This window comes from Anser brachyrhynchus (assembly GCF_964034855.1).
Source record: "Anser brachyrhynchus genome assembly, chromosome: 5".
In the NCBI taxonomy this organism is placed as follows: Eukaryota; Metazoa; Chordata; class Aves; order Anseriformes; family Anatidae; genus Anser; species Anser brachyrhynchus.
In genome coordinates, this window is record NC_137699.1 from 38,239,907 (window position 1) to 38,266,184 (window position 26,278).

The 26,278-nt window shown below is 55.1% G+C and overlaps 3 protein-coding genes and 2 long non-coding RNA genes across 12 annotated transcripts; 1 reads left to right on the plus strand and 4 right to left on the minus strand.

The window, feature by feature from the left end:
* Positions 1 to 1,518: 1,518 nt before the first annotated feature.
* On the minus strand, positions 1,519 to 7,688 carry LOC308196692 (uncharacterized protein). 6 transcript variants are annotated; one of them, XM_080596087.1, is made up of 6 exons: positions 7,551 to 7,688; positions 7,184 to 7,389; positions 5,133 to 5,230; positions 4,923 to 5,012; positions 3,932 to 4,113; positions 1,519 to 3,560 (listed from the first exon to the last, which is right to left on the minus strand). In XM_080596087.1, the coding sequence occupies exons 2-6, from the start codon at positions 7,333 to 7,335 to the stop codon at positions 2,883 to 2,885; spliced, it is 1,200 nt and encodes a 399-aa protein (XP_080452213.1). In that variant the 5' UTR covers positions 7,336 to 7,389; positions 7,551 to 7,688; the 3' UTR covers positions 1,519 to 2,882. The 6 variants fall into 6 exon arrangements, with proteins under 6 accessions (XP_080452213.1, XP_080452208.1, XP_080452210.1 ...); XM_080596082.1 differs by having other exon boundaries at positions 1,519 to 3,737; positions 7,551 to 7,686; XM_080596084.1 differs by lacking the exon at positions 7,551 to 7,688 and adding an exon at positions 6,151 to 6,312 and having other exon boundaries at positions 1,519 to 3,737; positions 7,184 to 7,314.
* Positions 7,689 to 9,060: 1,372 nt separating this feature from the next.
* On the minus strand, positions 9,061 to 13,558 carry SYT8 (synaptotagmin 8). Of its 2 annotated transcripts, none has more exons than XM_080596090.1 (9): positions 12,708 to 13,032; positions 11,689 to 11,817; positions 11,167 to 11,324; positions 10,755 to 10,850; positions 10,382 to 10,549; positions 10,082 to 10,249; positions 9,825 to 9,942; positions 9,579 to 9,712; positions 9,061 to 9,493 (listed from the first exon to the last, which is right to left on the minus strand). In XM_080596090.1, exons 2-9 carry the CDS (start codon positions 11,798 to 11,800, stop codon positions 9,260 to 9,262), a joined length of 1,188 nt encoding a protein of 395 aa, XP_080452216.1. In that variant the 5' UTR covers positions 11,801 to 11,817; positions 12,708 to 13,032; the 3' UTR covers positions 9,061 to 9,259. The 2 variants fall into 2 exon arrangements, with proteins under 2 accessions (XP_080452216.1, XP_080452215.1); XM_080596089.1 differs by lacking the exon at positions 12,708 to 13,032 and adding an exon at positions 13,105 to 13,558 and having other exon boundaries at positions 9,063 to 9,493.
* Positions 13,559 to 14,019: 461 nt separating this feature from the next.
* On the plus strand, positions 14,020 to 21,390 carry LOC308196697 (cytosolic 5'-nucleotidase 1A-like). Of its 2 annotated transcripts, none has more exons than XM_080596097.1 (7): positions 14,020 to 14,668; positions 16,345 to 16,455; positions 17,035 to 17,202; positions 17,559 to 17,688; positions 17,879 to 18,001; positions 19,088 to 19,266; positions 19,786 to 21,390. In XM_080596097.1, the coding sequence occupies exons 2-7, from the start codon at positions 16,411 to 16,413 to the stop codon at positions 20,086 to 20,088; spliced, it is 948 nt and encodes a 315-aa protein (XP_080452223.1). In that variant the 5' UTR covers positions 14,020 to 14,668; positions 16,345 to 16,410; the 3' UTR covers positions 20,089 to 21,390. The 2 variants fall into 2 exon arrangements, with proteins under 2 accessions (XP_080452223.1, XP_080452222.1); XM_080596096.1 differs by having other exon boundaries at positions 14,023 to 14,668; positions 16,411 to 16,455.
* LOC308196706 lies at positions 18,141 to 19,812 on the minus strand. Its single transcript, XR_013952357.1, has 2 exons — positions 19,756 to 19,812; positions 18,141 to 19,212 (listed from the first exon to the last, which is right to left on the minus strand). It is a non-coding gene; the product is annotated as an uncharacterized lncRNA (long non-coding RNA).
* LOC308196704 lies at positions 21,363 to 26,268 on the minus strand. Its single transcript, XR_013952353.1, has 2 exons — positions 24,398 to 26,268; positions 21,363 to 23,525 (listed from the first exon to the last, which is right to left on the minus strand). It is a non-coding gene; the product is annotated as an uncharacterized lncRNA (long non-coding RNA).
* Between the last annotated feature and the right edge of the window lie 10 nt (positions 26,269 to 26,278).

Sequence of the window (26,278 nt, forward strand, 5' to 3'; positions counted from 1 at the left end):
GAGAGGGAAAAGCACCTTTGAATGTCGTGCTGTCATTTTTTCCCGGTAAATGCAATTGTCCCTTTCTATCAGGGCAATATTTCCTGCTTTTGTCTGCTGAGGGAAGGACGCAGGAGCATTGGCCAAGCCCAAATGAAGCTGCTCCCTTGCAGAGGGACAATCCCCCAAAACACTGCAATCTGCAGGCCTGGGAGGTGAAGCGTTAACGGGGTCGGTGCCCGAGGGAGGAGGTACAGGCTGCAGGGCCAAGCTCCCCCAGGAAACTTTATCCTGGAAAATGTGCGGGCCCATCACATTACTGGGAAGGGGCGGAGGGGGGAGAGAAAAGTGCTTCTAAAAATGGCTGGGGAGCTGCACAAGGAGCTGCAGCTGTCTCCTCAGACGGCAGCCTGGCCCCGGTGCCAGGCCCCGTGACTCGGGGAGGTCGGGGCGACGCAGGGCGACAGCCACCGCCGCAGGTGGACGAGGAGCAGGAGCTATTTTTGCCGACGTTCCTGCACCCCGTGCTGTGAGCACCAAGGACGGGAGGAGGCAATGCCAGGCTGGGCTGAAATCACCCCCACGGCGCTGCCAGTCTGGATGACAGTCCATGTTTTGGGGGTCTCCCAGTGGTGAGGGTGATTTTGGGGGAGAAAAGGGCTGCACGGAGCGGAGGGGTGTGAGTGGGGATTGTTGCGGGGTGCCGCAGCCGAGGATGCTTTATCCTATGGTCCCAGGGAAGTCATTGTTAGGGGGCTTAGGGCAGAGAGCAAAACCAAGTGAGGATGAAAGCAAAAAGAAAAGGCAGCTGGGAAAGACAGAGGGAGGCTCCCCGCTGCCAGACCCTCTCCAACAGGCAGAGGACGGAGATGGCTTTGTCAGCACCCCTAATCCCCCCAGCAGGTCACCCCACCCGGCCTTCACCTCCCCGAAACTCAGGTGAGTGAACCTGCTTCCCCGCCACCCCTTGAAGAGCAAGCCGGTCAGTAAGAGACATGCAAAGCAGCTCACCCAAATCCGCAGGAGAAAGACAGAGAGCCCCGCTGGCCGGCCAGGACTGACTGGCGAGCCGAAGCAGCTGGCTGAGTAAGGAGGTATAAAAGGGCTTCTCGGGTGGCTCAGCAGAAAATCCACCTTCTCTTTAAGGGCATGGAGACCTTCTCAGACCAATGATGTGCAAGAGTCCCCGGTGCACCTCCCTTGGCTGGGGCAGACGAGGCAGCCCCGCGGGAGAGGAGCAGCTCTGCCTGCCCTTGGGGAACGTCGCAGGAAGGAGGCTGCGGATCGTGCATCGCCCCCCCAGAAACCAAACAGTGGCAGTGTGTGGAAGAGCCATCCCTGAGGGAGCCATCCAGCACTGGCATCTTCTTTTAGACTACCACACAGGGAAATGTTTGCAGCTCCTCCCTGTGAGAAATATTTCAACACAACTACGTATTTATTTAAAAACAAAACCCAAAATCTGCTGCAGCACGTGGGGAGCAGCCTCACGCTACCAGCAAGAAAGGCAACCCCAAGTCTGCTGAGGGGCACCCCACACCCACATCTCCACGGCCCAAGCAAGAAGCAGATGGAAATGGCACTGGAAATATTCACCAGCCCCATCCAGAGCACATGTTGTCTGTGTGTGTGTGTGTAGGGGATCCCATGGAGACAAGAGCCCAAATAGCTCCTGCCCTCCTCCCACAGACCAGGCGCTCCCTCCCCTGTCAGCCAAGGGATTTTGAGCTGATTCAGACACGGTCAGGACAAATTTTCCTCTCAGATATCATACAAATAGCAGCAAATCTGCTGCTGCAGCCTTCCTGTAGCATCACACGAGCAGTGCTGCAGGTGCTGACAAAGAAGACCAAGTTCTTGAGATGGGGCTGGGGTCTTGCTTCGGGGTCCTGTGTGGGCAAGGACGGGTCTGCTCAGGATTAGTCCCTCAAACATGGAGAGCTAGATGGCTCAGGTAGTGAAATCGTCACAACCCTGACATGGGGCAGGAGTCTCGGTGTCACTTCGTGCTGGCCTGTAGCTGGGAGATACCTGCAAGCCCTCCTGGGGTGTCTGCTTGGCCCAGCTCAAGACGGCTTCTCAGAAAAAAATAAAGAACAGAGACTACAGTGAGTGCATTTGGGAAACAGACAGCAGCCACCCCAAACATTCAGCAGCAGAGGTCACCCAGCGAGGCACCGCTTAGCCACTTCACTTTTCCTTCAGTACTTACTCCAGGACAGCCACGCGTGACCCTAAAAAGTTAAACCAACTCTTTATTACTCTTTCCAAAGCGTCTGCAGCCATTTTCTTCAGCTCCCCACAGAACTACGTCCTCGCCCCTGCTGGCCCACCAGACAGCAGCTCTTGGAGGAGAGATCAAAGCCAGGGGGTGATGGGTTCAAGAAGTCCCCATGCCCAAGGAGCTGGGTTGTCTCCTCTTCAGCACGCTAGTACCATCAAGTGGGCAGGGGCCATGCGGTGACTTGGCTGGCATGACACCAGGGGACATTAAGCCTTGTTTCCAAGGATGATATTGTCAGAAAGAAGAAAAAAAAAACACTAGCAGCCCAACAGCAGTAGTGCTCACGGTAAAAGCTCAGCAGGATGACTGAGGAATGGGGTGGCTGACTGCCTTTTCCCCAGATCACATCAGACCAAGGCACATAGCTCCCACCCTGCCCAGGACGTCCCCTCTCCCTCTGGCGTGTCCCCAGGAGCTCCCCAAGCTCTACTTCTGCCAGCACCAGCCTCTAGGAGCTGCTGCAAAGCAAAGCCATCACCTTTGCATCCTGTGCCAGCACTGTCCTACACACACCCCAGCTACAGTTTTCTCTTTCCCCAGGAGATGGGGTTCAGGTTATTTTCCTTTTGTCTCCTCTTCTTCGGGGCTGCTGGCAAACAGCACAGCCACCGTGCCCCTTTTAGCTCCACGCCACCTTCCTTGACAGGGAGTGCTTCAGGCACACCAAGCTGGCGGTGCCAGGCTGCAGGGACATCTCCAAAGCCACCAGCAGGTCCTGATGGTGCTCCTGGATGTTCAGCGGGTACCGTGCCCTCACAAACCCGTAGGCTGCCAGGAGTCCCATGCTGTGCTTGACCATCAGGTACTGGATGACACAAGTAGGACCTAAAGAGTAACCATCCCTGCAGTGGATGAGGACACGCTTCCCTTTCTCCATCGAGGCTTCGATACACTCATTGATGTCCAGGAAGCAGGGCTGCCCTATTTCGTGATGACCCCCGTGCAGGGAAGCCCTGATGTCAACCCTGAGCCGTGGCCAGCTGTGCCTGAAGCCTGCCCGGCCACAGGTGCAGGGGATGATGCTCAGGCTGCGGTCCCTGGGCAGGGAGCTCACGTCGATGATGCTGTCAATGCCATTCGTGCACAGCGCCCGCCCGCTGTAGGCGGCGTTGAGGTTCCCCAGGTAGATGCAGTCAGTTATCCGAGCGATGATGGGTCCTGCGAAGGGGAAACATGCAGGTTCCTCTGGGTTGGGGCCAGGGTGCTCTTCGGGATTCAGGTTCTTCTTCTTCCAGCTCCCTCTCTGAGTTTTCTTGGGGCCAGCGCAGGGCAGAGGGATGGAGCCAGGCTTGGAGCCCTGTGACAGCGGTGAGAAGAGGGGGAAGCAGCTGGCAAGCTTGGCCTCAGAAGGAGAGGGTAATGGATGAGGCAGGAGAGGAGGAGGGGAGGGACCAGGTCTGAGGGCACAAGGAAGGGACACCAACACCGGGGAGCCCAAGCTGTGCGCTGGTCCTCTGCTGTCAGCCTCCTCCACCTGCAGGACAGGGAAGGACCGGTGAGAGTGCAGAAACTCAGCTCTCGGCTGCTCGAGCGAGGAGACGTGAGCAGGCATTGGGACCCCAACCCACCCACAGATACTAGAGCCCCCGAGGGCCTTGCACGTCCCCAGTACCCAAACACCCACCCCAGTGCCCCGCACAGAGGTACGGGTGTGCGGCAGGTGCCCACCTGGACCCCCAGACCACTCCTCCAGCCCTGGTATGCTGTGCTTTTGGGGCCATCCCTTCCTGCTGACGGTGACCAGCGGGGTGACTGGGGCATCCTGCCAGGCTGTGGGGCTGCAGACACCTCCTCCCCGGGCTTCTCTCCTCGTGCCTCACTGCTACTCGTCATCAGGTTTGGGCAAGAGCCTGGAGGAACAGAACAAGTCAGCACAGGCACACAAGTACTGACACACAAGGGCTTTCATGAGCAGCAGCGACATCTGCCCTCTGAACCTGCCTCCAGCGATGGAGAGGACACATTGAGAGCCAAAGCGAGGGGCCTTGAGCTCAGGGCTCACTCTTCGCTGGAGCTTTTCCCACTGCCAACACGTGCACTTCGGCAGAAGGTGCCTTAGCCCCTGCCCTTGGAAAAGCCGACAGCCAACCCCTTGGACCAGCGCTAGTGTACCCAGGAGGTGATCCATCCGGCATTCCCACCGAGCCTGCCCCGGGGTAGAATTACTGCAGCGACCTGACACCTGGGCACGGTCCTCTGTATGGCTGCACGACCTCAGACCCTGCTAGAGACCAGAGCAGGAGCCAGGACGTGTCTGGAGAGCAGACCGAGACCTCCGTGTGATTAAATGAGTAAGGTTTCAGCACGCCTCTGCAACCAAAATGTTTTTCAGGCTCTCCATGCCAAAATGAGGCTGCAGAGAGAATACTTTTTTAGAGTGAAAATAATAACGTAATGAGAAGTGGCAACTGAGATCAAAAACAAAGCCGATAAAGCGCAAAGCACTTCCCTCCCCAAGGTTAGTGACTGCCCTGCAAACCAGTGGCCACATCAGTTACGATCCTTTAGAAATTATCCATTTCAACCCCACTGTTGTTTTTTACATGTAGTTTTGTTATTGTTTGGTGTTTTTTATTTTTTCCCCCAAGCACCACGTGAGCCAAGAAATCACATTTTAGGAAAACCAGTAGTGGTGAAGCCCCTCGGCGGCCTCACCCACCTGTGCAGCACTGCGGGAGAGCCATGGGAGAAGTCAGCCGCCAGGAGATGGGCCTCTGCAAGGTCCTCTGGAGGTGCTCCATGATTCGGCCTGGGGAGGGAAGGGATGAGCACAGACTGCTGAAAAACTCCGCACCCAGCTGAGTGCCCAGCTGAGCAATGCCCACCCTGCCGGCCTGCGAGAAGTCACCGGAGGCAGGCACCCACTCACCCGTGACGCCCTTCTTCTTCGGGGGGCACTTTGTGCCCTCCAGCATGACAGCCACAGAGTCTTTGTGCTGCTTCTCCAGCGGCTCCATGCTGCCAAGCCTGAAATATGGAGAAGCAGGAGGTTTGGGTTTCTTTCTGTCTGCCTACAAAGCTGAGATAGAAGGAGCTGCTGAGGAGCTGGGGTTATCTCTGCACCCCCGTTATCAGCCCTGGGGTGTTCAGGATGGAGTCATCCTGTGGTGGCAGTGCTCCTGGGGACACCTCCGTGCCATGAGCGATCCAGGAGCAACGTGAGCCCAGGCTGGGGCAGGAGTAGCCCCAGATACCAGAGCCCCAGCAGCAGGTAGTAAGAGTGGGAAAAAGAGTGGGAGTAGGGATAGGAGGAGGGGCAGGGGATAGGAGACTTAAAAAACCTTCATTATCTGCAATTTAAAAGCAAGTATTTCTGTAAGTGGGATGAGAAGGTGACAGCTTACAGAAGCCAGCAGAACAGTGATTATTCAGCACCTCCAAAGAGGTTAGTTTTATTAACACAAATATTTGCTGTCCCGGCACTCAGTCTTTTAATTCCCTTGAATGTAGAACCTTAGAGAAACCTTTGCACGTGAGCCAAGCTAGCTGTCCCCCAGAATCTGGGCGTAAAACCTTTACACCTCACAGATCCTTCCATCCCTTTCTTCAGATTACCTGCTTGCCTCGAGGCACAAACTAGGAGCCACAACAGGGTGCCGGCAGCACAGCACCCAGCTATCAGAAGCACCCGGAAGGGAAGGGGATGAGGAAACGGCAGAGGATGGGAAAAAGTGAAGGGGGTCAGGAAAAGGCTCCTTGCCCCTCCGAGAAACCAGCAGCCTCACCCACGGCAGGCCCGCTCCCCCCGCTCGCAGTCCAGCACAAAGACCCCCGCTCCTTCCTGTGCCCCCCGGCCCTTTCCAATCCCCCTTCCCCACAGCAACCGCCCCGCACGGTTTGGGACCCTGCCCTAAAACATCCCCCCACACCCAGCCCCGGGGATTTACCGTGGGCAGGGGCACAATGCCAGCGCCTGTGGGGCCGGGACCCCCGTCTCGCACCCCAGGGAGCAGCAGCAGCGGGGCAGCCTGGGAGATGTAGTTTCGGGAAGCATCCCGCTCTCGGCACTTTTATTTATTTATTTATTTTTAAATCAACTTTCTTTCCCTCTGAAACCACATAAAAAATGTACACTGTAAAAGAAAAAAAGCTACAGCCTGCATAAGGCCCTGTAAACCCAGGAGCTCTGGAGTTTCAGAAGAGGAATGCTTTGCATGGCAAAGTTTCACCATAGGATTGTGAGATAAATATTCATTAAGTAACATCATTATAAAATGTGCACACTCCTTGTGAGAGAAGCTTAGATAGTCTCCAGTGCACAAAAACTGTGAGACCAGCCAAAAAAAATCTGAGGCTGGAGGACAGCCAGCACATAGCCAGGCTGAACGATGACAGCCCATAATCATTTTTGTCTCACGGCAGACGAATGGTGACAAGCATGTATAATGCTCAGCATTCGCCTGGTGCAGCTCTCCAGGCTGGTTTCCTGAAGCACAGGGACAAGTAATCATAAAATCACTGAGCGAGAGAATAATTCATTTGGGAGGGACTCCTGGAGGTCGCCTGCTGCAGCCCCAGCCCAGGGCAGGGCCACCAGTGGGGTTAGGTCCGGGGCGAGGTCCTGCTCAGAGCCAGGGGCAGCATCTCGTCGAGGTGTGAACATCCTCGGGGATGGAGATCCCACACCCCTCCCAAGGTTTGACCCCTCAGGGTGATTGCCCTCTCATAACTAATTTTATTTCCTTTATAATTTGGGTCCACAGCCTCCCGACCTGCCACCCCACAGGCTGAGCCTCCTGGCTTCGGATCTCTTCCTTCCTCCCCCAAACCCACCAGCAAAACCCCCTCTGCCCCGGCAGTGCAGGACCAGGCCGTTCTGCCCCGCACCCGTGCTCGTTTGTAGAGGAAGGAGACCTCGTGAGGAGGCAGAGCTCCGGCTGGGAGCACAGATGACACAGAGACCCAGATCACAGCACGTACCTGCCCTGCCCTCTAGATGCAGACACGGGAATCCAGCGCAGACACGAGCTGAGGCTGGTTTCCCTCTCACCCAACAGCGCTTCCCATTGCACCTTCCACCAGGGCACCCTGCTCGTGAGGCTCATTTCCACACTCAGCCCCCCAAGGAACATCGCTTGGACAGGAGACGCGGGGCGGGCAGGGGGACAGCGGGCCGTGGGGACATGCTGGTGGGGATACAAGGAGAGCGAAAAGCAACACCAGAGCTAGAAAGCAGCCCTGGCAGGGCATTAAAAGCCAGAGCTGGGTGGATACTATCCCCACCCAGGCACCTTTCCCTCTTGAGCAAACACCTCAGCCGGTGGCTCTGTACCTCCCCGAGGCTCACCTGGGGCAGCACGGAGCCTGCCCAGCTGGGTGCTCATGCCTGGGGTCCCCAGCTGTCCCAAAAATCTCCCCTAGAGCTGCTCCCTTTTGCACAGCCCCTCCTAGCTTGGTTTAAGGCTGACGGTTTAATTCACCCAGCGTCCTTTTGCAAGCATTTCTCAGGTGACTGATTTCCTCCTCCATTTCCTTAAGGGCAGCCAGCTGATGCTGTTTTCCCAGTAGAAGCCCCCCTCTCCTTGTCATAGCCATCCCAAAACAACCCTGTCATCTCTCCCCTCACCACGGCCGTAGCGAAGCCCGGGTAACATTTATTAAACAGCAGACATGGCGGCTTTTTATAGTTAAGCTCAGGTCATTAATCTCTATCAAGAGCTTCCATAATCTTCTCCAGCATCACCGTATTTGTTTAACTCTCTCATAGTCACTCTGTGGAGCTGGGGATAATTGCAGATTAACCGCTTTTCAATATTAATGGCTCTTCATTAATGCTTGGGGCTCTCCCCCTCCAGAGCCCACGGCTTCCCACAGGCTGCCCGGTGCAAATTACTTTCCTTTTGTCTTTCGAGGCCCCATACGGTGATACAAGCCCAAATCTCCACCGTGCTGTGGCTGCTTTGATGCAGAAGGCCAGGAGAGAGAAGGTTTTTTCCAAGCTCATTTCAGAGCAGGAGCAATCCCCTCCGGTGTGCTGGTGCTCGGGTGGGAACGGGAAGGGGTCAGGCAGTATCTGAGCCAATCTGGCTTAACTCTTCTCATCTGAAGCAAAGAGGCTCTTCCTTATTAGCTCCTTGAAATACTAATTCGGGGAGCTAGGAGGCTCCTGGGCTTTGGAGTTAGGCCAACGCAGGGAGCTTCCACCTGCAGGGGGCTCAGAGGAGCCACCCTGTCCCAGCAGGGATCTTTCCTTCCATATCCCCCGTGTATCTCAAGGCCCCACGAGGCAGGACAGGGGGGCACAAGCGGACTGTGTGAAACCCACCCTGAACTGAGATGAGGGCTGCAGCCCAGCCTTCATCAGTGTAGGGTGCTCAAAGCATGAAAGCAAGAGGACAAGGTGCACGCTCAGCACCACCCCACCCCAGCAGCACCTCCAGGTTTGGGGTTAAAACCCCATGGACTTGGCTCTGTAGGACCACATGGGGTGGGTGGAGCCAGCACTGCAGCTCCATCTGCAGGGTCCATAGGGATGGTTGCTGGTGAGTCCCACCCCTGGGACACACCTCAGGGTGCACAACCCAGCACGGGCCAAAATGAGGCCAGGAAGAGGCTAAGAGTGAAGCTGTATGGACAACTAGGGGCTGATTTTGCTGTTTCTTTTAGCCGCTTGCCAGGACACAAAGTGTACTTATCACAGAATCAGTAAATAGTCCCATGTCTCCAATGCTTTCCTCACCAGCCCATCCTCTTCCTCTCCCCGCAAGCCTCTTAGGGTGCTTCAAGATCTTGGTCTCAGTTAAAAACACTCAAAATTTAAGTTAAAAACTTCAAAAATGCCAAGGGACTCTGTTTTTCCATGAGTCTTTCTGTATTTGTCCCCCTAGCCTGAGAGGGGCTGGGACAAGCTGGATCCGCATCCACACCATCCCCTCCAGCATCCCCCCGGTGCAGAGCTGCCCTGCTCTGGCATTGCCCAGGGCATGAGCTGCACCAGCAGCCAGCTCCCCTCTTGGCCAAGAAGAGCCCTCAACCCATTTGGGGCTCTCACCCCCTCTATCTGGTGGCCAGGGGCAGCTTGAGGTGGGACTTCAGCCCCAGGGCTTTGTCCACCACGTCGGCGGGCTGCAGGCTGTGCCACTGGGCCAGGGGCCGGCGCGGGTTGGCCAGCATGTCGGACCAGTGCCGCAGCTGGTTGCCCGTGGCCCGGCAGCCCAGGAAGAGTTTGCCGATGGGCTCGTTCTTGGTCACTCTGTCGTAGTCCCAGACGGAGATGACAACATCCACGTTCTGGTGGGGACAGAAGAAAGAGCATCAGTTGGACCCGCATCTGCCCAGGGACCTGCTCAGAGATAGGTGCTGCAGGGAAACCCACCTGAATCTGATTGAAAGGCACCTCAAAGACAAACACCTCATTGAAGTAAGGGGTCAAGGTGTTTTTCTTCACACTTGTTGTCTTCTTCTTCCATTTCTTCCTGTTCAGAATGAGATGCACCTTGACAAAGGGATCTGAGGAGAGAGAGGACACAGTTCCACACCAAGATCTGCAAAGCCCTGAGAGCTCTCGGTGCTATCATTAGCACCAGGTAGGGAGCCGTGAGCACGAGCAGCTCCTGCCAACCTGCCAGCCCATGGGAGTCCATCCGTTTCAGCTTCTTGGCTTCCAGTATGAGCACCGTCAGCTTGCCGGTGCTGGGGACGTAGCGCAGCGAGAAGCAGATGTCTCCCAGCTGCTCTTGCTGATGGAGACATGGGCAATGAGCGGGGGTAGCGGGCACAGGAGGTGCTCTCGAGGCGGACGAGACCCAAAGCTTTACCTCCTTAGAGGCTGGCAAGAGAAACAACAACGTGTCCCTCCCAGGGGCTTTTCCCACCAACCTCAACTTTGCTGGCCACTGCCAGGTCGCTCCACTGCTCGATGACATGCTGCAGGTTGACGCTGGCCAGTGGCAGGCGGACCTCGCCGATGGTGTCGTGCTTGGCAAAGCGGTTGAAGTCATGGATCTGCATCACCAGCGTGGACTCGGACACCTCCGCCTGGGGCAGCTGCAGGGGAGGACCCACGCAGGATGGGGTGACAGACACAATGACAGCAAAGGTATCTCCCTGCCTGGAGAGCAGCACCCATGCACTGCTCCCGATGGGATGAAGGAACCATCATCAGCCAGGGCATCCTACCTGGAAAGTGAAGCTCTCATTGAAGACAGGGCTCAGGGTCTTGCGGTAAACCTTGGTCTCATACTTCTTCCTCATATCAGACGTCAGGTAGACGATAACATAAGGGTCAGACGTGCCCCCCTTGTCCATGGCCTTCAGATCAGCTGCTTGCCTCACGCCGACCTTCAGCTTGAAAGGAACGACGCACGAGGTCACCGCGCGGAGGAGGATGGGGACAGGTGAAAAGCAAGCAAGCGCACAGGGAAGATGTCACCACGCCATGTCAGCGTGAAAGCCAGCAGGGTAGGGACAGAAGGTACAGCAGGGATGGATGTCTGGGTCCTGATGGGCCACGGAAGTACCATGCAAGAGCCCAGCCTCACAGCAGCCCCACCTCCTGTGCGTGGAAGTTGTACTCCAGCGAGTACTGCAGCTTTCCTCGCCCCATCTGCTCCGGGCCCAGCTCCAGGTCCTCCATCTCGGGCTGGACCTGCGGCAGAGAGCAGCACAACCCTCAGGGTGGGGCCTCGAATGCCCAGGTGTGTCCCCATGCATGGATGGGACCCCCAGCTCTGTTCCCAGCCCATGGGGACCAGGCTGAGTGCTTACGTCCCCGCTGTCTGTCCAGGCACAATGCACTGTGCAGACCAAGATGCTCCAAAGATGAGGTTTAAAGGAGCCATCCCCCCAGGAAATCCCATCTACAACCAGTCCCACTGCTCTGGGGACCAGGGGGAGAGACGGGCAGTGCAGGGCAAACCTCCCTGCTAGGAGGGTGGTGGGGAAGAGGGGAAAGCAGGACGCACAAGGCTGGCTGTGGTGGAGCTGCTGAGGGCATGCAGGGTGACTTTCTCCTTCTTCTTGGGCTTCTTCTTGGCACAGCAGCACCTGATGATGCAGATGAGGAAGAGGAGGAGGAGAACAGCCACCGCCAGCGCCACGGCAATGAGCGCCCATCTGGGTACTGGTGCAACGAGGCGGACAGAAGAGTTAAAACCAAACAAAAACATGCAGAGTGCATTTATATTCCCCTCCTGGTGTTACAGCATTACAAAGTTGCATTTGGGGGGCTTGACCCTAAAATTCTGAAAAGGCCCAGCGCTAGGAAGCTGCAGGTAGAGACCATGCCTGACACGGGTAACAAGGATCTCTCTTGGGCAGGTGTGGGGCTGCTCTGCAGCATGCCTGGCCATGGTGGGCTTCACACCCCTTTGGAAAAAAGGATTTGGAAGGGGGGAGAAGAAGGGATGAAACCTGGGACAGAGGCAGGGCCCCTAGGATAACACTTCCCAAGGGAGTAGGGCAAGAGCAGCCCCAGCTGTACTCACATGGGATGTGGCCAACGAAGCCACTGAGGAAGCCCGGCGGAGCCGTGGTGGCCACAGGGCTACCGGGGAGTGGGGAGGCTGTGGCCCCACTGATCCTCGATGCCTTGGCCATGGAGAAGTGCGGGTGACCTGGGGAGGCAAACAAAATGAACAGGGTGGGGATTTCCTTTCCAGAAGCACATGTGCTGCTGGTGGCGCAGAGATTTAATGAGTAAACACAATTAAAATCCTAAGATAAAGACCAGAGTAAGCATTTAGGGCTCGGCTGCTTTGGAAATGAGATGTGAAATGGAGCAGAGCAGCCTCCACAGGCAGGACAGTCTCTGCTCGAGCTGTTTTTTCATTTAATCCCCATCTCCCCTCTGTGGCCAATTCCTTTACTTCATTGCAGCCCTTCCCTCCCCTCTCGCAGGGCTCGGGGTTTGCTCCACCGCTCGCAGCTGGTGGCCACACGATGGGTGCCAGCAGTGCCACCATGCCAGCTTGGAAACTGCGTCAGCCTGGCTGGTGCACATGGCAACGCTGACGTGCATTAAGGGCAGGCTTCACGTTTAAACCAAAACTGGTGTTGTTTTTTTATTATTATTATTTTAATTGATGGGCTTTCTTCTCTCCCTGCTTTGGATGATGAGCAGCAGCAGGGCTGCTACGACTTGGGGTTGAAGGAGCCAGCTGAAGAGCACATCTCATGCTAGAAGCCTCCAAAGGGACCAGAAAACACTCTCCACAGCCTCCTGGAGGCCAGCCTCTAAGGAACCGTGGCCCGGGGCGTGTTCCTCCCAGTACGGTGACGAGGGCCGGCAAGTATGCATGTGTTTACCTTGGCCACACCAGCACTGCAGGGCTCCTTGCACAGGGATGCTCTTTAATTTTATTTTATTATTTTTTAAGACAATAGGGCTCTTCTGCTTGCTGGCAGAGGGGTGAAGAAGAGCTCTTTATCCCTGCTGGGGCAGCGGGATGCAGGTTAAATGACTTGCCCAGGACCATCTGGGACATCGGTGTCATTGGAAACTCACGCTCAGCTCACAGCCTCCCCATCAAGTTTTAGTGGTCTTTTTCTCCTGTCCCCACATGCAGAAAGTAGCAGCAGCCTGGTGATGCACCTTCATTATTCAGGAGGCTCCAGCTTTGGGTAGTGGCAGCGTTGGCAAGCAGATGCCCACCCCGCATGGGTTGAGATGTTTCATCACATTTTTCCCAACAGAGCCCCATGCTGTCTGGTTTCAGTCCCAGTTAAAAGGAAAAAGCCCAGCCCAGCCCTGTGAGGTGACCTAAGCCACCGTTTTGGGGACAATCGGGACAACCCAGCCACCCCCTGGGAGCACCAAGCATCCCTGCTTCTGCAAAAGGACTTGGGGAGCCCTGCCCTTCTCCCCCATCCCATGCGGACCGGGGTCCCAAAACCAAACTTACCGCAGTGTCTCCTTCCCAGCCTCAGTCTCCCTTCCCCTCTGCTTGGGCTCCTGGTCCAGCCACGGCACGTGGCAGGGACATGCTGTGGGACAAGACGGGTTCCCTACAGGCACGGGGCTGGGGGCACAGCAGGGACGGTGACTTCCCCACGCACAGCACAGCCAAAACTGGAAAGTCTGCTTTGCCAGCCCAGGAACCGAGCTCCTCGGCCAGCCCCACCTTGCCGCTGACCCAAGCGGTGCTCACGCAGGCGAAAAGCCAGCGGGGAACTCCCTGCCCGAGCAGGAAGCACAACCTGCGCTCCTGGCTGCAGCGAGCCGGCCAGCATCGCTGCTGGGGACAAATCCAAACCTCCAGGCCAGCCTGGCAGCAGTGCCAGGACGGGGCACAGCACGAGGCTCCGTGCACTTAGTGCAAGGGGATGGGTCAGGAGTGATTTCAGCAGCATCTCCCCCTCAAACTGATCCTCGTTTCTTCCCCAGCTGTCAATTCAGCCTAAAAACTGCCTTGTCCCTGCAGATATTTAGGGCTGCTGTTGGAAGTGGGGAGCAATATCATGAGCGCCCGATGCCCAAAAGCAGCAGCACACCCAAAAAGTAAGGAGAGGCCCCAGAAACCATGCTGGGTCACCCGTCCCTCTGGATTTTCCTGAAGCCACTGAGGCATTGCCACACCCTAGAGAGGTGCCAGGGATATCCTTAGCCCCCACAACACAACCCTGCTCACAAGCACCCTGAGATCCTGCTGCATGGAGAAACATCATCCCCAGGAGCAAGAGATGCTGCAGGAGCGATGCTGCAGCAAGATTTTGGAGAGGGGACACACAGATGCCAAAATACCTTTTTTCCTGAATTGGCAGACCTGGAGGATGTACAGGAGAAACATACAGAGGAAACTGAGGGGGGGGAAAGGGAACACATCCAATGAAATTACTCAGGGAAAGGGGGTTCACACGCACATGCTGAATGCTGAGCTCATCACCAGCACTTTCAGCTGGCTGTCTGCTGAAGTCAAGCATCTCAGAGAAACAGCTGCATGGCAGCAGGACCCTGCTTGCAGCCTGTGATGTGGGAGGAGATCTGGTAACGCATGGCAATAACCCCAGCTTTCAGAAAAGAAAGGAAAAAGGACCCAAAATTGGTGCAGTAAAATTACAAATGTGAAGAGGCTGCCCTGTGCACACTCTTGAAGAGGTACTCCTGTATTTTTGGTCAAAAGCATGACAGCTATGCAAGCGAGGGCTAGGAAATGAGAGGTCCAGAGGCACATTTCAAATAACCCACCTACAAAAATAAACTGAATTACAGTGCTTGCAAGCAGAAGTTGAGAAAAAAAAGCTCCCCGGGAGGCCGTCCGGGGCTGATTCGGGAAATGCCGCCCAGGCTGGGCACGAAGCCAGCCCACGGGGCTGCCTACAAATCCCAGCACACCGGCAGCAGGGCTGAGCCCCAGCACAGCTCCTGCCTGCTTCCTGCCAGCTCCAGGGAGATATCAACAGCAGCATCTCGGGTGAAGCTGGGCAGAGGTTTGGACACCACACCGGGGAAGGGAGGCAGCGCTAGAGGTGAGTTTGGGCTTTTGTCTCTAGCAAAGCCTCGACACTCTTTCCCAGCTGGAGGTATGCGGTGCACACTCTTTGCTAAGCTGTGGGGTCCAGCAAGCATCTGCCTTAACTATTTGTGTGTATGGCATTGCGTGCATGTGTGGTGCTTGCAGGAGCTGTGTGCACATGTAGGTGTATGTGTTACATACGTGTCTGTGTAAGGGCTGTATGTAAACAACGCTTCAACTACTATAGGAAGAGAGAGGGGGGAGAATCAGGCTTGATTTGCCAGGTTTCAAGGGACAGAGCAGAAATTAAAAAGGTTGCTCTCCCTCTGCGAAGCGGATCTCGACTCCTGTCACCTCTTTCACTTTCGCTTTAAGAAAAGAGGCCCCAAAATATTGCATATTTTAAGCGCTCCTGCCTGGGTGAAATCCCTTCAGGGGAATTCTCCCTGGTCAGACAGGCTGGCAGCTGTCACCCTGAGGGCTTGGCAGGATGAGGTCCTTCCCCACGCAGGGTGCAAGTGGAAGAAGCATAGAGATACTCAGCACCTCCTAGGGGAGCAGCCCTGCTGATGGGATTTGCACCCCAGGGAGAAATGGGGGAGCACATATGCAAGAGCATGCCCCTATATAGATTATATATGAAGTCCTTTCATCCGTACCTCCAAAGGGACCACTAGATGAGTATCTGAAGTCCTCCAGCAGCAAGCATGGCAGGACAGCAAGGAGGGTGAAGTCCCCGGCAATAAGACATTTGTCAGTGAGATTTTCCCCATGCAGACCCAGACTCTTCACCCTGTATGCTCTTTCTGGTCTATGCTAGCCCAGCCTCTCACCCCATTAATCAGGCAGCACATTAAAGGGGGAACAAAGTTTTAATTCCCTTGCCATTCCCAGCACTTCCAGGCAGAGCCGTCCTTGCCTCCTCTGCTCTCCAGAGAAACCCCACAGCATATTTTTAGGAGCTGTGGGATGGAAATAACCCCTGTGGGAACCCGAGCCAGCCCCATCCCACAGGCTGAATCCCGATGTCCACTTATAGCACTAACTAGTACAGAGAGATGAAGTGTACAGCAAGGTGGTTATGGAAACCACAGGACCTGGGCATGCAAAAGTGGAATTTCTTCCTTGGCTACTAGGCACAGGCAGACCATACAACTCCCCAGGACTTTGGTCTGCCTGCACATATGCCTGCGGCTTATGGCATCCTGCACCCAAGCATTCACCACACATCTCGACTTACTTAGGCCTTTTACACCCGCAAATGAGCTCCTCATGCAGTGAATTTGCTTATCCGGGGATAGGAATTCTCTATTCGGACAAAAAGTAGCAAGAATTGCAGTAAGAATGCAAGCTAGAAGCCTACCTGTAAGATCTTTTACAGGCTTTTTAGATTCACTCAATCCCCAAGCCTCATTTAGGGTACATAAAGATTTAGTTTGCTGAGAAAAAAAGTTTGCTGAGAAAAGAGCTCCACAAACTCCTTCAGAAATTCCCAAGGGAAAAATATTCTTTGGGAGGGGGGGAAAGGTGATCACTGCTTGAAAAGCCACTCTTCCATTATATTTAATTAGAACTCTCAGGCCAGGTTTTCTCACAGCAAAGCTGTTGTCAGCAGAAGCAGGCTCATTTTGTTTGGGCAGGATACTCAACCCTCTTTGCCATTTTTCTTCTCTATTCTTCCCCCTTTAGACTGGTTGTATTATAATGCATCAATTTAATTGTACATTTTCTCTTGTTTGATGCTGAAACTGGAAGATGGCAGAGCCTGAAAGCACGGTTATAAACCCCAGTGTGAAACAGGTAAGAGTTGCTTGTTTCAAAATGCAGATCCTCAGTCTCAAGTACATTTTGAAATGTCACTGTAGGAGATGACACCACAGCCTGGAACTGTGGTGGCCCAAATTGTTGGTGCCTCAGTTGCATGGACAGGACTAATGCATTTGCTCACACTTAATTTTGGAGTGGCCAAGGAGAAAGCAGCAGTTTCTACTTCATCAGTCTCTCCAGAAGAGAGATAAAGAAAGAATAAAGACACCAGGACATGCCCAGCTCAGCCCAAGCAGTTGACTACAGCTGTGCTGTGCCCACAGATGCACAAATGATGAAGCAATCCCCTCCTGTGTGGGCTGTCCTTGGAGCATATTGCGCTTACCAAACAGGTTGGGGTTTCACAACTGCTTGCTTCCATCCTCGGTGACCTGAAGATGAAGATCAAGCTTGATACCTCTCCTTCAAAGGCTCTCTGGCATCAGCAGAGCCAAGAAGCATGACGCATGGGTGATGCCTCCAATGCCCAGCCCCACTAGCCCATGCTTACCCCACCACCCCAAGCTCCTCCGTTGTGTTCCCCCAACCCTTCTTTTCCTCTTTCCCCTGCAGAGAGACCCCAGCAAGGCACTGGTCATTGCGGTGACCACCAGAGCCATCTTCAACCTGGAGGAGGAGCACCAGCTCTACCTGGAGAAGGGCAAGGAGGAGTACGTGAGGCATCAGCAGGCCAACCAGGACAGGCCCCTGCCACCAGGCACAGCCTTTGCCTTCATCCAGGTGAGCCCCGCACCGGGCTGGGGGCATATGTCAGCACTCACAGGGCAGGCTGAAGGCTCAGCCTTCCTGGCTGTAGGTCTCAAACCCTACCCAGGGTGCAGGTACAACACTCCTGAGACCTGTGCTCCTCACCAGTCCCACATCTCCACCTCCTTGCTGGTGCCCTGCTCCCTGCCCTCCCAGCCGTGCTTTGCACAGGATGGCTGCTCTCCACCCCATGCTTGTCCTGCCATTGGTGGCAGCTGCAGCGCAATGTCCGCACTGCTCACATCCTCCCCCCAGCCACTAACCACAGGATTGCAGAATAACCCTCACAGTCATGCCCCTTGCAGAAGAGTCTCCTCTGTTCCTGTCAGGCAGTGCAGTATGTGAACAAGAAGATCCTGGAGAGCAACCCAGCAGAGGAGGACCTCTTTGACATCCTGCTGCTCTCCAACAACAGCCCAGAGAGCGGTGTGCGCATCATTAACAGTGCTAAGCACTACGGTAAGGGGGCACACCCCTGAGGGTGGGTATCCTCTCCCCACGGGGGCTGAGGAGCAGATAAGGCAGTGGTGGTGCATCAGGGGCAGAGACAGGGCCAGGGGAAAGCACACAAAAACCTGGGGAGATGAAAGGGGTTCATAAAGACAAATTAGCCCTGTAACAGACTTTGCTTACATTCCCTGACCCAAAGGCCTAGAGATTTCCAAGTTCTGCTTCGTCAGTGATGAGGACTCCACGCAGTACCTGAAGTCCCATGGGGTCAAGCTCTTCCTCTCAGCTGACAGGACAGACGTCTGCAATGCCCTCCGGAGAGGTGCGTCTCCCCCTCCATCCCACCTCCCCAAGCACACCACGCTTTTCCCAAGCAGCAGTGCCAGAGCTCATTCTGTCATGGGTGAGAGGGGATGAATGGCACCCTGGCCACCACTGTAGTCCTGAATCCTTCTGTCCCCACCGGTAGCCCTCAAAGAGCAGGGGTTTACAGACTGCTTCACAACAGAATGTTTTATGTGTAAATCTGGCTGCAGCTCTGCTATGCACTGGTCCTTCCCTGCAGAACATTTAAACCTTTCTAACCCAAAATGCTGCTCCCTGGATCAGTGAGGGAGCATCATCAACTTCCAGGGCTTTGTGAGGATGCTGTGGAAACTTGCTTTCTTGGTACATGCAGAGACCTTAATGATAAATGTAAGCACATGCTTGACCTGGATTTGAGTGCATGCAGCCCCTGACAGTTCTAATGGGGTTAATCTCCTCCTTGTTAATTTGCTTGGGTATGAGCACATCAGCTGGCCAAGGTCCTTCAGGTCAGGAGCAAGCCAGCCACAGCCCAGACTTCCCTCAGCTACAAAGCCCAATCCTGAAGTCTCCCTGAAGATCATCACTGCTCTAACAGGTGTCTCATCTGGGGGCCCCAACCCATGGATGAGAGCAGGCAGGGAGCAGCTTGTAGGAAAAGACCTGTAATTAAGCCAATTACCCCAATCAAGCGGAGGTGCCAGGCCCTATTACTCACAGCACAGAGTGCTAAGTCTGGGCATTAACACCAGGCTTGGCAGAGGGACCGGGCACCAGGAGGAGTGCTGCCCATGCATTAACAACAACCCAGCAGTTCTCCTAGCAGCCCTCAGTGTCCATCCAGTCCCTGATCAGCAGCATTGCCTTGTGCTCCCCAAACAATCCGGCCTTAGAAAGGCCGGGATGACCTCCATGGAAACCCTCCTTGCTTGGAGAGCCCAACAACAGACAGTGCCTTTTCTGGAGACTTTTTTTCTGGAGATATTTGTAGTGTTGGATGGGGCCGTGGAGGCATGGAGAAGAGCTGCCCATGCACAAGGTGCCCCCAGGACATGGTGGTTCCCTCATTCCCCCACCAAACCCATCTTGTTCCATCCCACAGGGGTCTCGGCAGCGCTCGTCTTCCAGCAGGAGGTGCAGGCCCCCAGCACCCCACTGCGCGTGGCCTTCGATGGGGACGCTGTGCTCTTCTCTGACGAGACCGACCAGGTCTTCCGGGAGCAGGGCCTGGAGGGAGCGATGCAGTACGAGCGGGCGATGGAGGCCGTGCCCATGGGAGAGGTGAGCGAGGCGGCTGCAGGCCCCACGCCCACCATCAGCATCACCCCTGCTAGAGCTTTGCTGTGGGTGGCCAAAAAAGCACAAATTTTTATGGGTTCCCTTTGCATTTAGCACTGCTCTGTCCCGGGGGGGCTGATCTGGAGTCCCTCCGGAGATGGACCTGGCATGCTGTCTTCTGTAAGCAAGCATCTGCTCCCAAAATTTGGGGCTATGGTTACCCAGAGTGTTCCTGTGGCCTTTTGTAGGCTGGGACAGCTTGCTGTGCCGATACCCTCTCCCAGGGGTGCTGCACCTTCTTGGTTCCCTCAGAATTAGCATGAGCACCAAAAGGCTCACCTTCCTGCTGTGCACCCCAGGGCATGTGTGTGGCCAGTACACAGCACCAGTCCCAGCACTGCCCAAACCTACACCCAACAGGCATTTCTGTGCACTGCAGAGGCCTAGAAGACCTTGAAAGGGGAAAAAGTGGATTGAACAGATGCTTCCTACCCACTCTCAAGTGTCTTGCTGTGCTTCCAGGGTCCCATGAAAGCCTTTGCCATGCACCTGGGGAAGATACACAAGAAGTTCAACCGTGAGGAGTGCCCCATCCGCACCTACCTGGTGACCGCCCGCAGCGGCCGGGACATGGGCATCCGAGCCATCAAGACACTCCGGGAATGGGGTCTGGCCATTGACGAGGCCTTCTTCATGGATGGGGCTCCCAAAGGCCCAATCCTCGCCCAGATCCAGCCCCATATTTTCTTTGATGATGGTCTTCATAACATCCAGGGGGCTCAAGATGTGGGGGTGCCCTCTGCCTGGGTCCCCTCGTGCTGCTGATGGACTAAGGACCAGCAGCTCTCAGGACTGGTCCAGCTGAAGGCCAGCTTGGTGGAATAGGAAAGACTTATTAACCTGCAGCAAGCAAACCTCAGGGAAACAGCGTGAGGGCATTGCCTGAGGGCACTGACCACCAAGCAAGACTGAATGCTTCTGAGACAAGGTCCTTTAGGCCAAAGATGTAGCTTCTCTAGGAAAGACAGACACCTCTGCTGTGACTCCAGGGACTGCCACCTACCTGTCTTGTAGGGCCTGGGGGCTTCCTTCTTCTACAAGGATAAACAAAGCTACTGCCCCACACATGTAGGGAAGGAAGCATGGAAGTAAGCACTAAAAATGCAAAGCTCAGTGGTACTTAGCCTCCAAGATTTAATCTCAGGAGCTCTGCTCAAAGCAAGCCCCCAAGACCCTGTCTTGGTGGACACACTCAGCACAGCTTCCTAAGAAGAATGACGCGTCACCAAGCCCCTCATGCAGCTCTGACCAACAAATTCAGCACAAGGATAGACCCCAAAGCTGTAAAGCACCTATAAGCTTTTAGAAACCAATGAGTAGGTTGAGGAAAGAAAGCCCAAACTGTAGCCCCATATGTATTAGAGCACAAATACCCTCTTTTAGGCATTGCTCACAGAGAGTGCCCTTAGGAGGCCCAGATCTGTAGGACACAGCTCCTGGAGCAGCAGGAGATGGACCAGAGATGAGGACAAGGCTGCAAGATAGGTCCATCCAGGAGACGGATGTAGCTCTGGGGTTCCTCCAGGTGAGGGCACTAGAGGCGGCCACCTGCAGCACAAGCCATGCAGGGGGACAGGGCTCAGGGCTGCAGACCATCACCCAAACCTCTAAACAGCCCTGGGTGCCAAAGCCTGAGCTTAAATAGGGCTGAGAGTGGAGGGTGTGGGTGGGGGCCCCAGGTGAAGCTGCTCAGGGCAGATGTGGTCCTGAGCAAGCCCAGGACCACCGTGCCTACCCGGTTCAAAGCCACCCCTATGCAGGGATGCCCCTCCTCTGGCCCTTTATGACTCTGCTCCTAATTTTACCAGGCAGAAAACAGCCCCAAAACTTCACTTGGAGGTTTCTCTCCCCAGGGCTGGATGTCAGTGATTGCCACTAGAGGCCACTGTGCTGCCCTGCTGCCACCCATGCTGTGGGGGAACAGGACCATTCCCCCAAATCTAACACGTAAAAGCAGCCATGAAAACCACTCTTGTCCCCAGCCCATCCTGAAACTACAAGTTCTCTTTGCTGCATTAATTTTCCATTTTTTTAAATAAAAAAAAAAAGAAGAAAAAAAAAAAAGAATGAAATGCAAATTTTATGGCAGAACAGAGAGAAATAATCAGATTTTTTTTAAGGTTTCATCACTCTCACCAATGCTTTTTCCCCCAATAAATAAGTAAACGACACTTGGTGTGATTTGCTGGTGCCCCTGATTGAGTGTGCTTGGGAAGAGGGGTGCAATATCTTGGAGCTGCTTTGCAGACATGGAGGTTTTTTATCCAGGCCTTACTGGATAGTAAGCATGTCAGGCTGGGCTTGATGCTGCTGTGAGCACAGGAAACCTTCAGTGGGTTTTGGATTAGCTCCTTGCAGAGCAAAGGCCATCAAAATCCACACACAAACCTCAGAAAATGCCAAAATCTTTAATTTAAAGCAGTTTTCCCCCCACCCCACAAAGCTCCATGCTAGCTCCCACACGCACCCACCCAGGGGATTTTCTCCACCCAGAGCACGGGACCGTGGGTGAGGCAGCTGTCCCCATCGTGGGATATGGGGTGGGTGCCGTGTTCCCATGTAGGTCCCTACTGTCCCGGTTTTGGGGCAGGTCTCGCCCCGGCAAGGGGATCTTCCAGAGGGAACCACCTCCAAAAAAAAACCTTTCTGCCAAGTCCAGGTGCTGAAATGAGATGTCTAAAAGTAGTGACATCAACAACATCAGCTCCTAATGATTTGCTAATAACGCTAAGTACCTGTCAGCCTCAGTCACTGAGCAAACATTAATTATGGGATGCTCCAAACAAGCGGGGGCAGATGTTCGTCCCACTTGTATGGAGGTCAGATATTTTGGGGCTTGGCAGCCGAGTGCCTGCATCCGGCCTGGTGGCACCTCACGGTGGGGACCTGCAGGTGGTCGCAGATATCCCGGCCACCCTGAGCTGCTCTGACCTTTGCCAATGGCCATGAGGCAATCCCTCACCCCGAGATGAAGCTACATTTGAGGCTGGCTCGGTCAATGCCTTGGGTGAGGGGGATTAGCTGAGTCAAGACGGCTGGGGACGGGAGCACGTGAGCGGTGGCAGGCCGCGAGGTGCTGAGGCAAGGGGAATGGGCCGCGTGCCTTCCTCCAGCACTGTCAGCACGGCAGGAGGGGGGTGACAAGGCAACATGTGCCCAAAATGGGGAAAAAAGGAAGGAAGCACGGGGTTCGGGGGATTGCTTCACGCAGAACCAAGTGCTGCTGCTTCAGGCTTGTCACCCTGTGGCTTTCCCTGCCCTGCTCCGAAGGTGGAGCGTCAGAAACAGCCTCCAGCAAGCACTGCTGCAGCTTAGCCACCTGTCGTGTGGGGAAACTTCTTGCTTCCATCTTACAGACACCTGCAATAAATTCATTAAAGGTTGGGACAATAACGCCATCATCATTGCTTGGGACATTCCTTGGGTCTTGACTTTCCAAGGCATTTGCAAGGGTGCAAGGGGTGCAGAGGGGTGCAGAAGGAGGTTCCTGCACTTAATTTTGGCTGTTGCTTTCCAGCAAGTGCTTTGGCACCCCACATAGCCCCAGCCAGAGCTGCTTCATGTTACTGTCCCCCCAGTCACTGACCCGACACTGCTTGGGACACCCCTGGGACCCTAACTCTAAGCCAAAGACTCAGCTCCCTCCATGCTGATGTAGCTCCAATCAGCCACGCAAACCCCCAGAAAAGGAGAAAGCTATCAACAGCGTCTTCCACTTTTTCTTTTATTTCCACCCGTATCCCTCCCAAGCGACCCTCACCCTTCCAAGCCAACCCTCCTCCCCAAACCAAAGGGATTTAGTGTTTTGTCACACAAAGGTGCTCTAATTGCATAACCTATGGGCTTTTGGGGGACTGACTGGGTTAGAAATTAAAGGAAATCATTAAAAATAATGCTGGTGAGAAAAATCAGAGGGATAACCCTCGTTATGCCTGCTTGGAGGCACGTCTCATTTGGGTTGGGGCTTCCTGTCTGGGGTCAGGGGGTGCCCATGCTGATTGCACCCCTGCCCGGCTCTGTCCCACGGCAGCTTTTCTCGCCAGGTGCCCGCAGGGGCATTGCTCAAGGTATGCAATGCGGGCGCATGGGGTGCCCATCGCTTCCTGGCGTGGGAGGCAATGAATCGACTCCATCATTGCCGCTGCCACCCATCCCGTCAGCTGCCCGCCGGGCTTCTTGTCACCCGTACATACACGCAGCTCCTGCCAAAATAAATAAATAAAAAAAATCGGGGCGAGGCAAATACAGCGAGCTCCCTGCCCCGAGGAGAGGATGCGTCCCCATGGTGGGTGCCAGGCGTGGCCCCGGAGCTGGTGGCTGCGGGGGCGGTGGGACAGGGGTGGGGAAGGATGCTCGAGCGCCCGCGGGGGTGGAGGGGCTTTGGGCAGGGCCACGGACATGGAGGAAATGGGGACAGGAGATGCGAGGTTTGGCTGCAGCCCAGCGTGGGTGAAGGCACCAGGGTCGCTCATGGGCTCGAAGACAGGCATTTCCCTAAGCATTTTGCTGCATAAAACCATTTTTTCAGGGGAAATAACTCAGGGAAGGCATGCAAAAGCTCAAGTCTCCGAGCTGTGGCCACTAGTGAACTATCTTCACCTACCACTGGGATTAGGGTTTGCAGCAAGACACCAAAGGAACAACTGCCACCCAGGCTAGCTCTGTGGCAGCCATACTTAGCATCTCCCCTGGGTCACCGCAGCCCCTGCTGGCAGCAGAAGGGTGTTAATGTGTGTGCCCTGCAGCCAAAGCAGCCCCAGCCAGTCAGCACCGATGGCACATGGGTACATCAGCCAGCTCCATCATGGGTGGTTCTTCCTCAGCCCTTCTCCCTCGCCTTTGTGTCAAAAAGTGAATTTTTGTGGGTTTCCCACAGGTTTAGGAGATGGCGCTGGGGACGGGCGAGGTCCTGGCACCGTGCCGGGAAAAAGTTACCATGGCTCCTCTCTGTGCTTGGGGCTGGTGAATCAGGCGCTGCTAATTAGCAGCATCCATTAACATTGGCACCCGCTGATGTGGAGGCACGGTGTTTTTAACCGTTTCGCCCCACGCCTGCCCAAAGCACAAGACCCACCCGGTCTTGCCGGTGTCACCTGTGGAGGGGACCCCGGTGCGCAGGAGCAGGCGCTCCTCCATCCCGCGCCGGGGCTGAGTCATTTGACTTGGGAATCGCAAAAGGTTGCAAAATGGTGGCCCGCTGCCAGGGGCGCGTCACCCGCCACCCACGTCCCGCGGCGGTGCCTGCACACCGCTCGCTTTCGGACGGCATCGAGAAGGGAAACGTCGCGGGGGGAGCAAAACCTTTCACATTTGCATCCCTCGTAGAGATGCTGAGTGGCACCAAAGTGACACCGGGGACAGGTGCATGTGGGTGCAGCCGTGGCAACTCTGAACCCATGGGTGCCGAGGCCTGGAGCTGGATTAAACGCCGTGGGGACACCCCAAAAAACACTTGGTGCAGCCCCAGCATCGTTGTACCCCCAGTCCACAGCCACGCGATGCAGGGCCGGGCCGGTTGGATGGGAAACGCATGCAGAGGAGCATGCGGGGCGCCAGCGCCTTTCCCCTCCAGCTCCACAGGAGGGTTTGTGCCTCTCCCACTCGTCACAAGACGCTGGGAGCGCCCCAAGGGGCTGCAGCCCAGTGCCACCCCTGTGTTGTGAGCGATCAGGATCAGGCCCTTCACCCACCCACCCCGTGACAGGCAGCAGGCCGTGGGGGGCAGGCGCGACACCTCCCGCTGCCTCGGGACCCACGCAACAGGGACCGGGGCCACCGGGACCCTCAGCCCCAGGTCCCCAAATCCTATCCGAGCAGGGTTTGCTGAGTCACGGGTGCTGGCTCTGCTGACTCATGGTCAGCCGCTCGCCCCGGCCACGTGCCCGCGGGGCAGGAGGGAAGCGGGCCCTGGCCAGCGCCCAGGCCGGACTAACGGGACCTCGTGGCCAGGCTCGCGGGAGGATTTGCTGGGAGCAGCTTTGTTTTATTTTTGGCCCCGAGACGCCATCCTGGCCCCTTTTGTTTTCTCCAAAAGGAGCTTACGGAGTTTTTTTTTGTTTGTTTGTTTGTTTGTTCGGGGGGGGGAGGCAATGGTGTGATTTAGTGCCCCAAAAAGTTAAGCCAGCTGGGTGTGGGGCTGCGGTGGGTGCTCCTGGATGAGAAGCTTTTGGTGGCACTTGTGGCACAGACCCAAACTGGGGACGGCAGTGGTGGGGAGGGAGAGCAGGAGGGGTCCCAGGGGGGCACTTCCCAAAATCACTTCCCAAAAGTGGCACGGAGCGATGGGGGCAAGCTGGGGATGGAGCATCCGGCACAAAACCCGGGGGGGAGGCGGCGTTTTGGGGAGGAACACGCAAATTTTGGGGGTTTCCTTCTGGGTGGGTGATCCAGGGCGTGAAAGGACCCCGTGAACCCCCCTCTGAACTAAAACAAAGTAAAATGAAATTAAGTAAAACAACATAAGATGAAGTAAAAAAAAGCAAAATGAAGTAAAATGAAACGGAATGAAGTAAAGCTAAACATGACAAAATGAAGCAAAACAAAGCAAAATAAATTAAAAATAAATAAAAGCAAAATAAAATAAAAACAAATTAAAAACTAATAAATGAAAATAAAAACAAATAAATGAAAATAAATCAGAATATAATGTAAAATTAAAATATTTTTAAAAAATACAATTAAAGCAGCCTGGAGGGATGGGCGGACCCAGTGCAAGGTGTCAGGGGGTGCTCTGTGTGCTGGGGGACGGGGGGGGGTCAGGAGCAAAAACACGGAAGGAAAATAAAAACTGGGGGAAAAAAATAGAAAAATGGGGGGAAAAAAAAAAAAAAGAACAAAATGGGGAAAAAAAAAAAAAAAGCACTAAAACCAAGATCAGGCCGCTCGTGACAGCCTCCCGGTGTTTATTCCCCTTTTCCGTGCGGGCTGAGTCACGGCGGGGGGAGCAGACAGCGAG

Coding starts and splice junctions, on each gene's coding strand:
- LOC308196692 (XM_080596082.1), bottom strand. CDS start 7,335: ATGTTCCTTGGGGGGCTGAGTGTGGAAATGAGCCTCACGAGCAGGGTG. Junction 5,231..7,183: donor GCATCTAGAGGGCAGGGCAG/GTACGTGCTGTG, acceptor TCCATATTTCAG/GCTTGGCAGCATGGAGCCGC. Junction 5,013..5,132: donor GAAGAAGAAGGGCGTCACGG/GTGAGTGGGTGC, acceptor TTCCCTCCCCAG/GCCGAATCATGGAGCACCTC.
- SYT8 (XM_080596090.1), bottom strand. CDS start 11,800: ATGGCCAAGGCATCGAGGATCAGTGGGGCCACAGCCTCCCCACTCCCC. Junction 10,851..11,166: donor GCTCCACCACAGCCAGCCTT/GTGCGTCCTGCT, acceptor TCTCTGCCGCAG/GTCCAGCCCGAGATGGAGGA. Junction 9,943..10,081: donor CAGTGGCCAGCAAAGTTGAG/GTTGGTGGGAAA, acceptor TGTCTCCATCAG/CAAGAGCAGCTGGGAGACAT.
- LOC308196697 (XM_080596097.1), top strand. CDS start 16,411: ATGGCAGAGCCTGAAAGCACGGTTATAAACCCCAGTGTGAAACAG. Junction 16,456..17,034: donor TAAACCCCAGTGTGAAACAG/GTAAGAGTTGCT, acceptor TTTCCCCTGCAG/AGAGACCCCAGCAAGGCACT. Junction 19,267..19,785: donor AGGCCGTGCCCATGGGAGAG/GTGAGCGAGGCG, acceptor CTGTGCTTCCAG/GGTCCCATGAAAGCCTTTGC.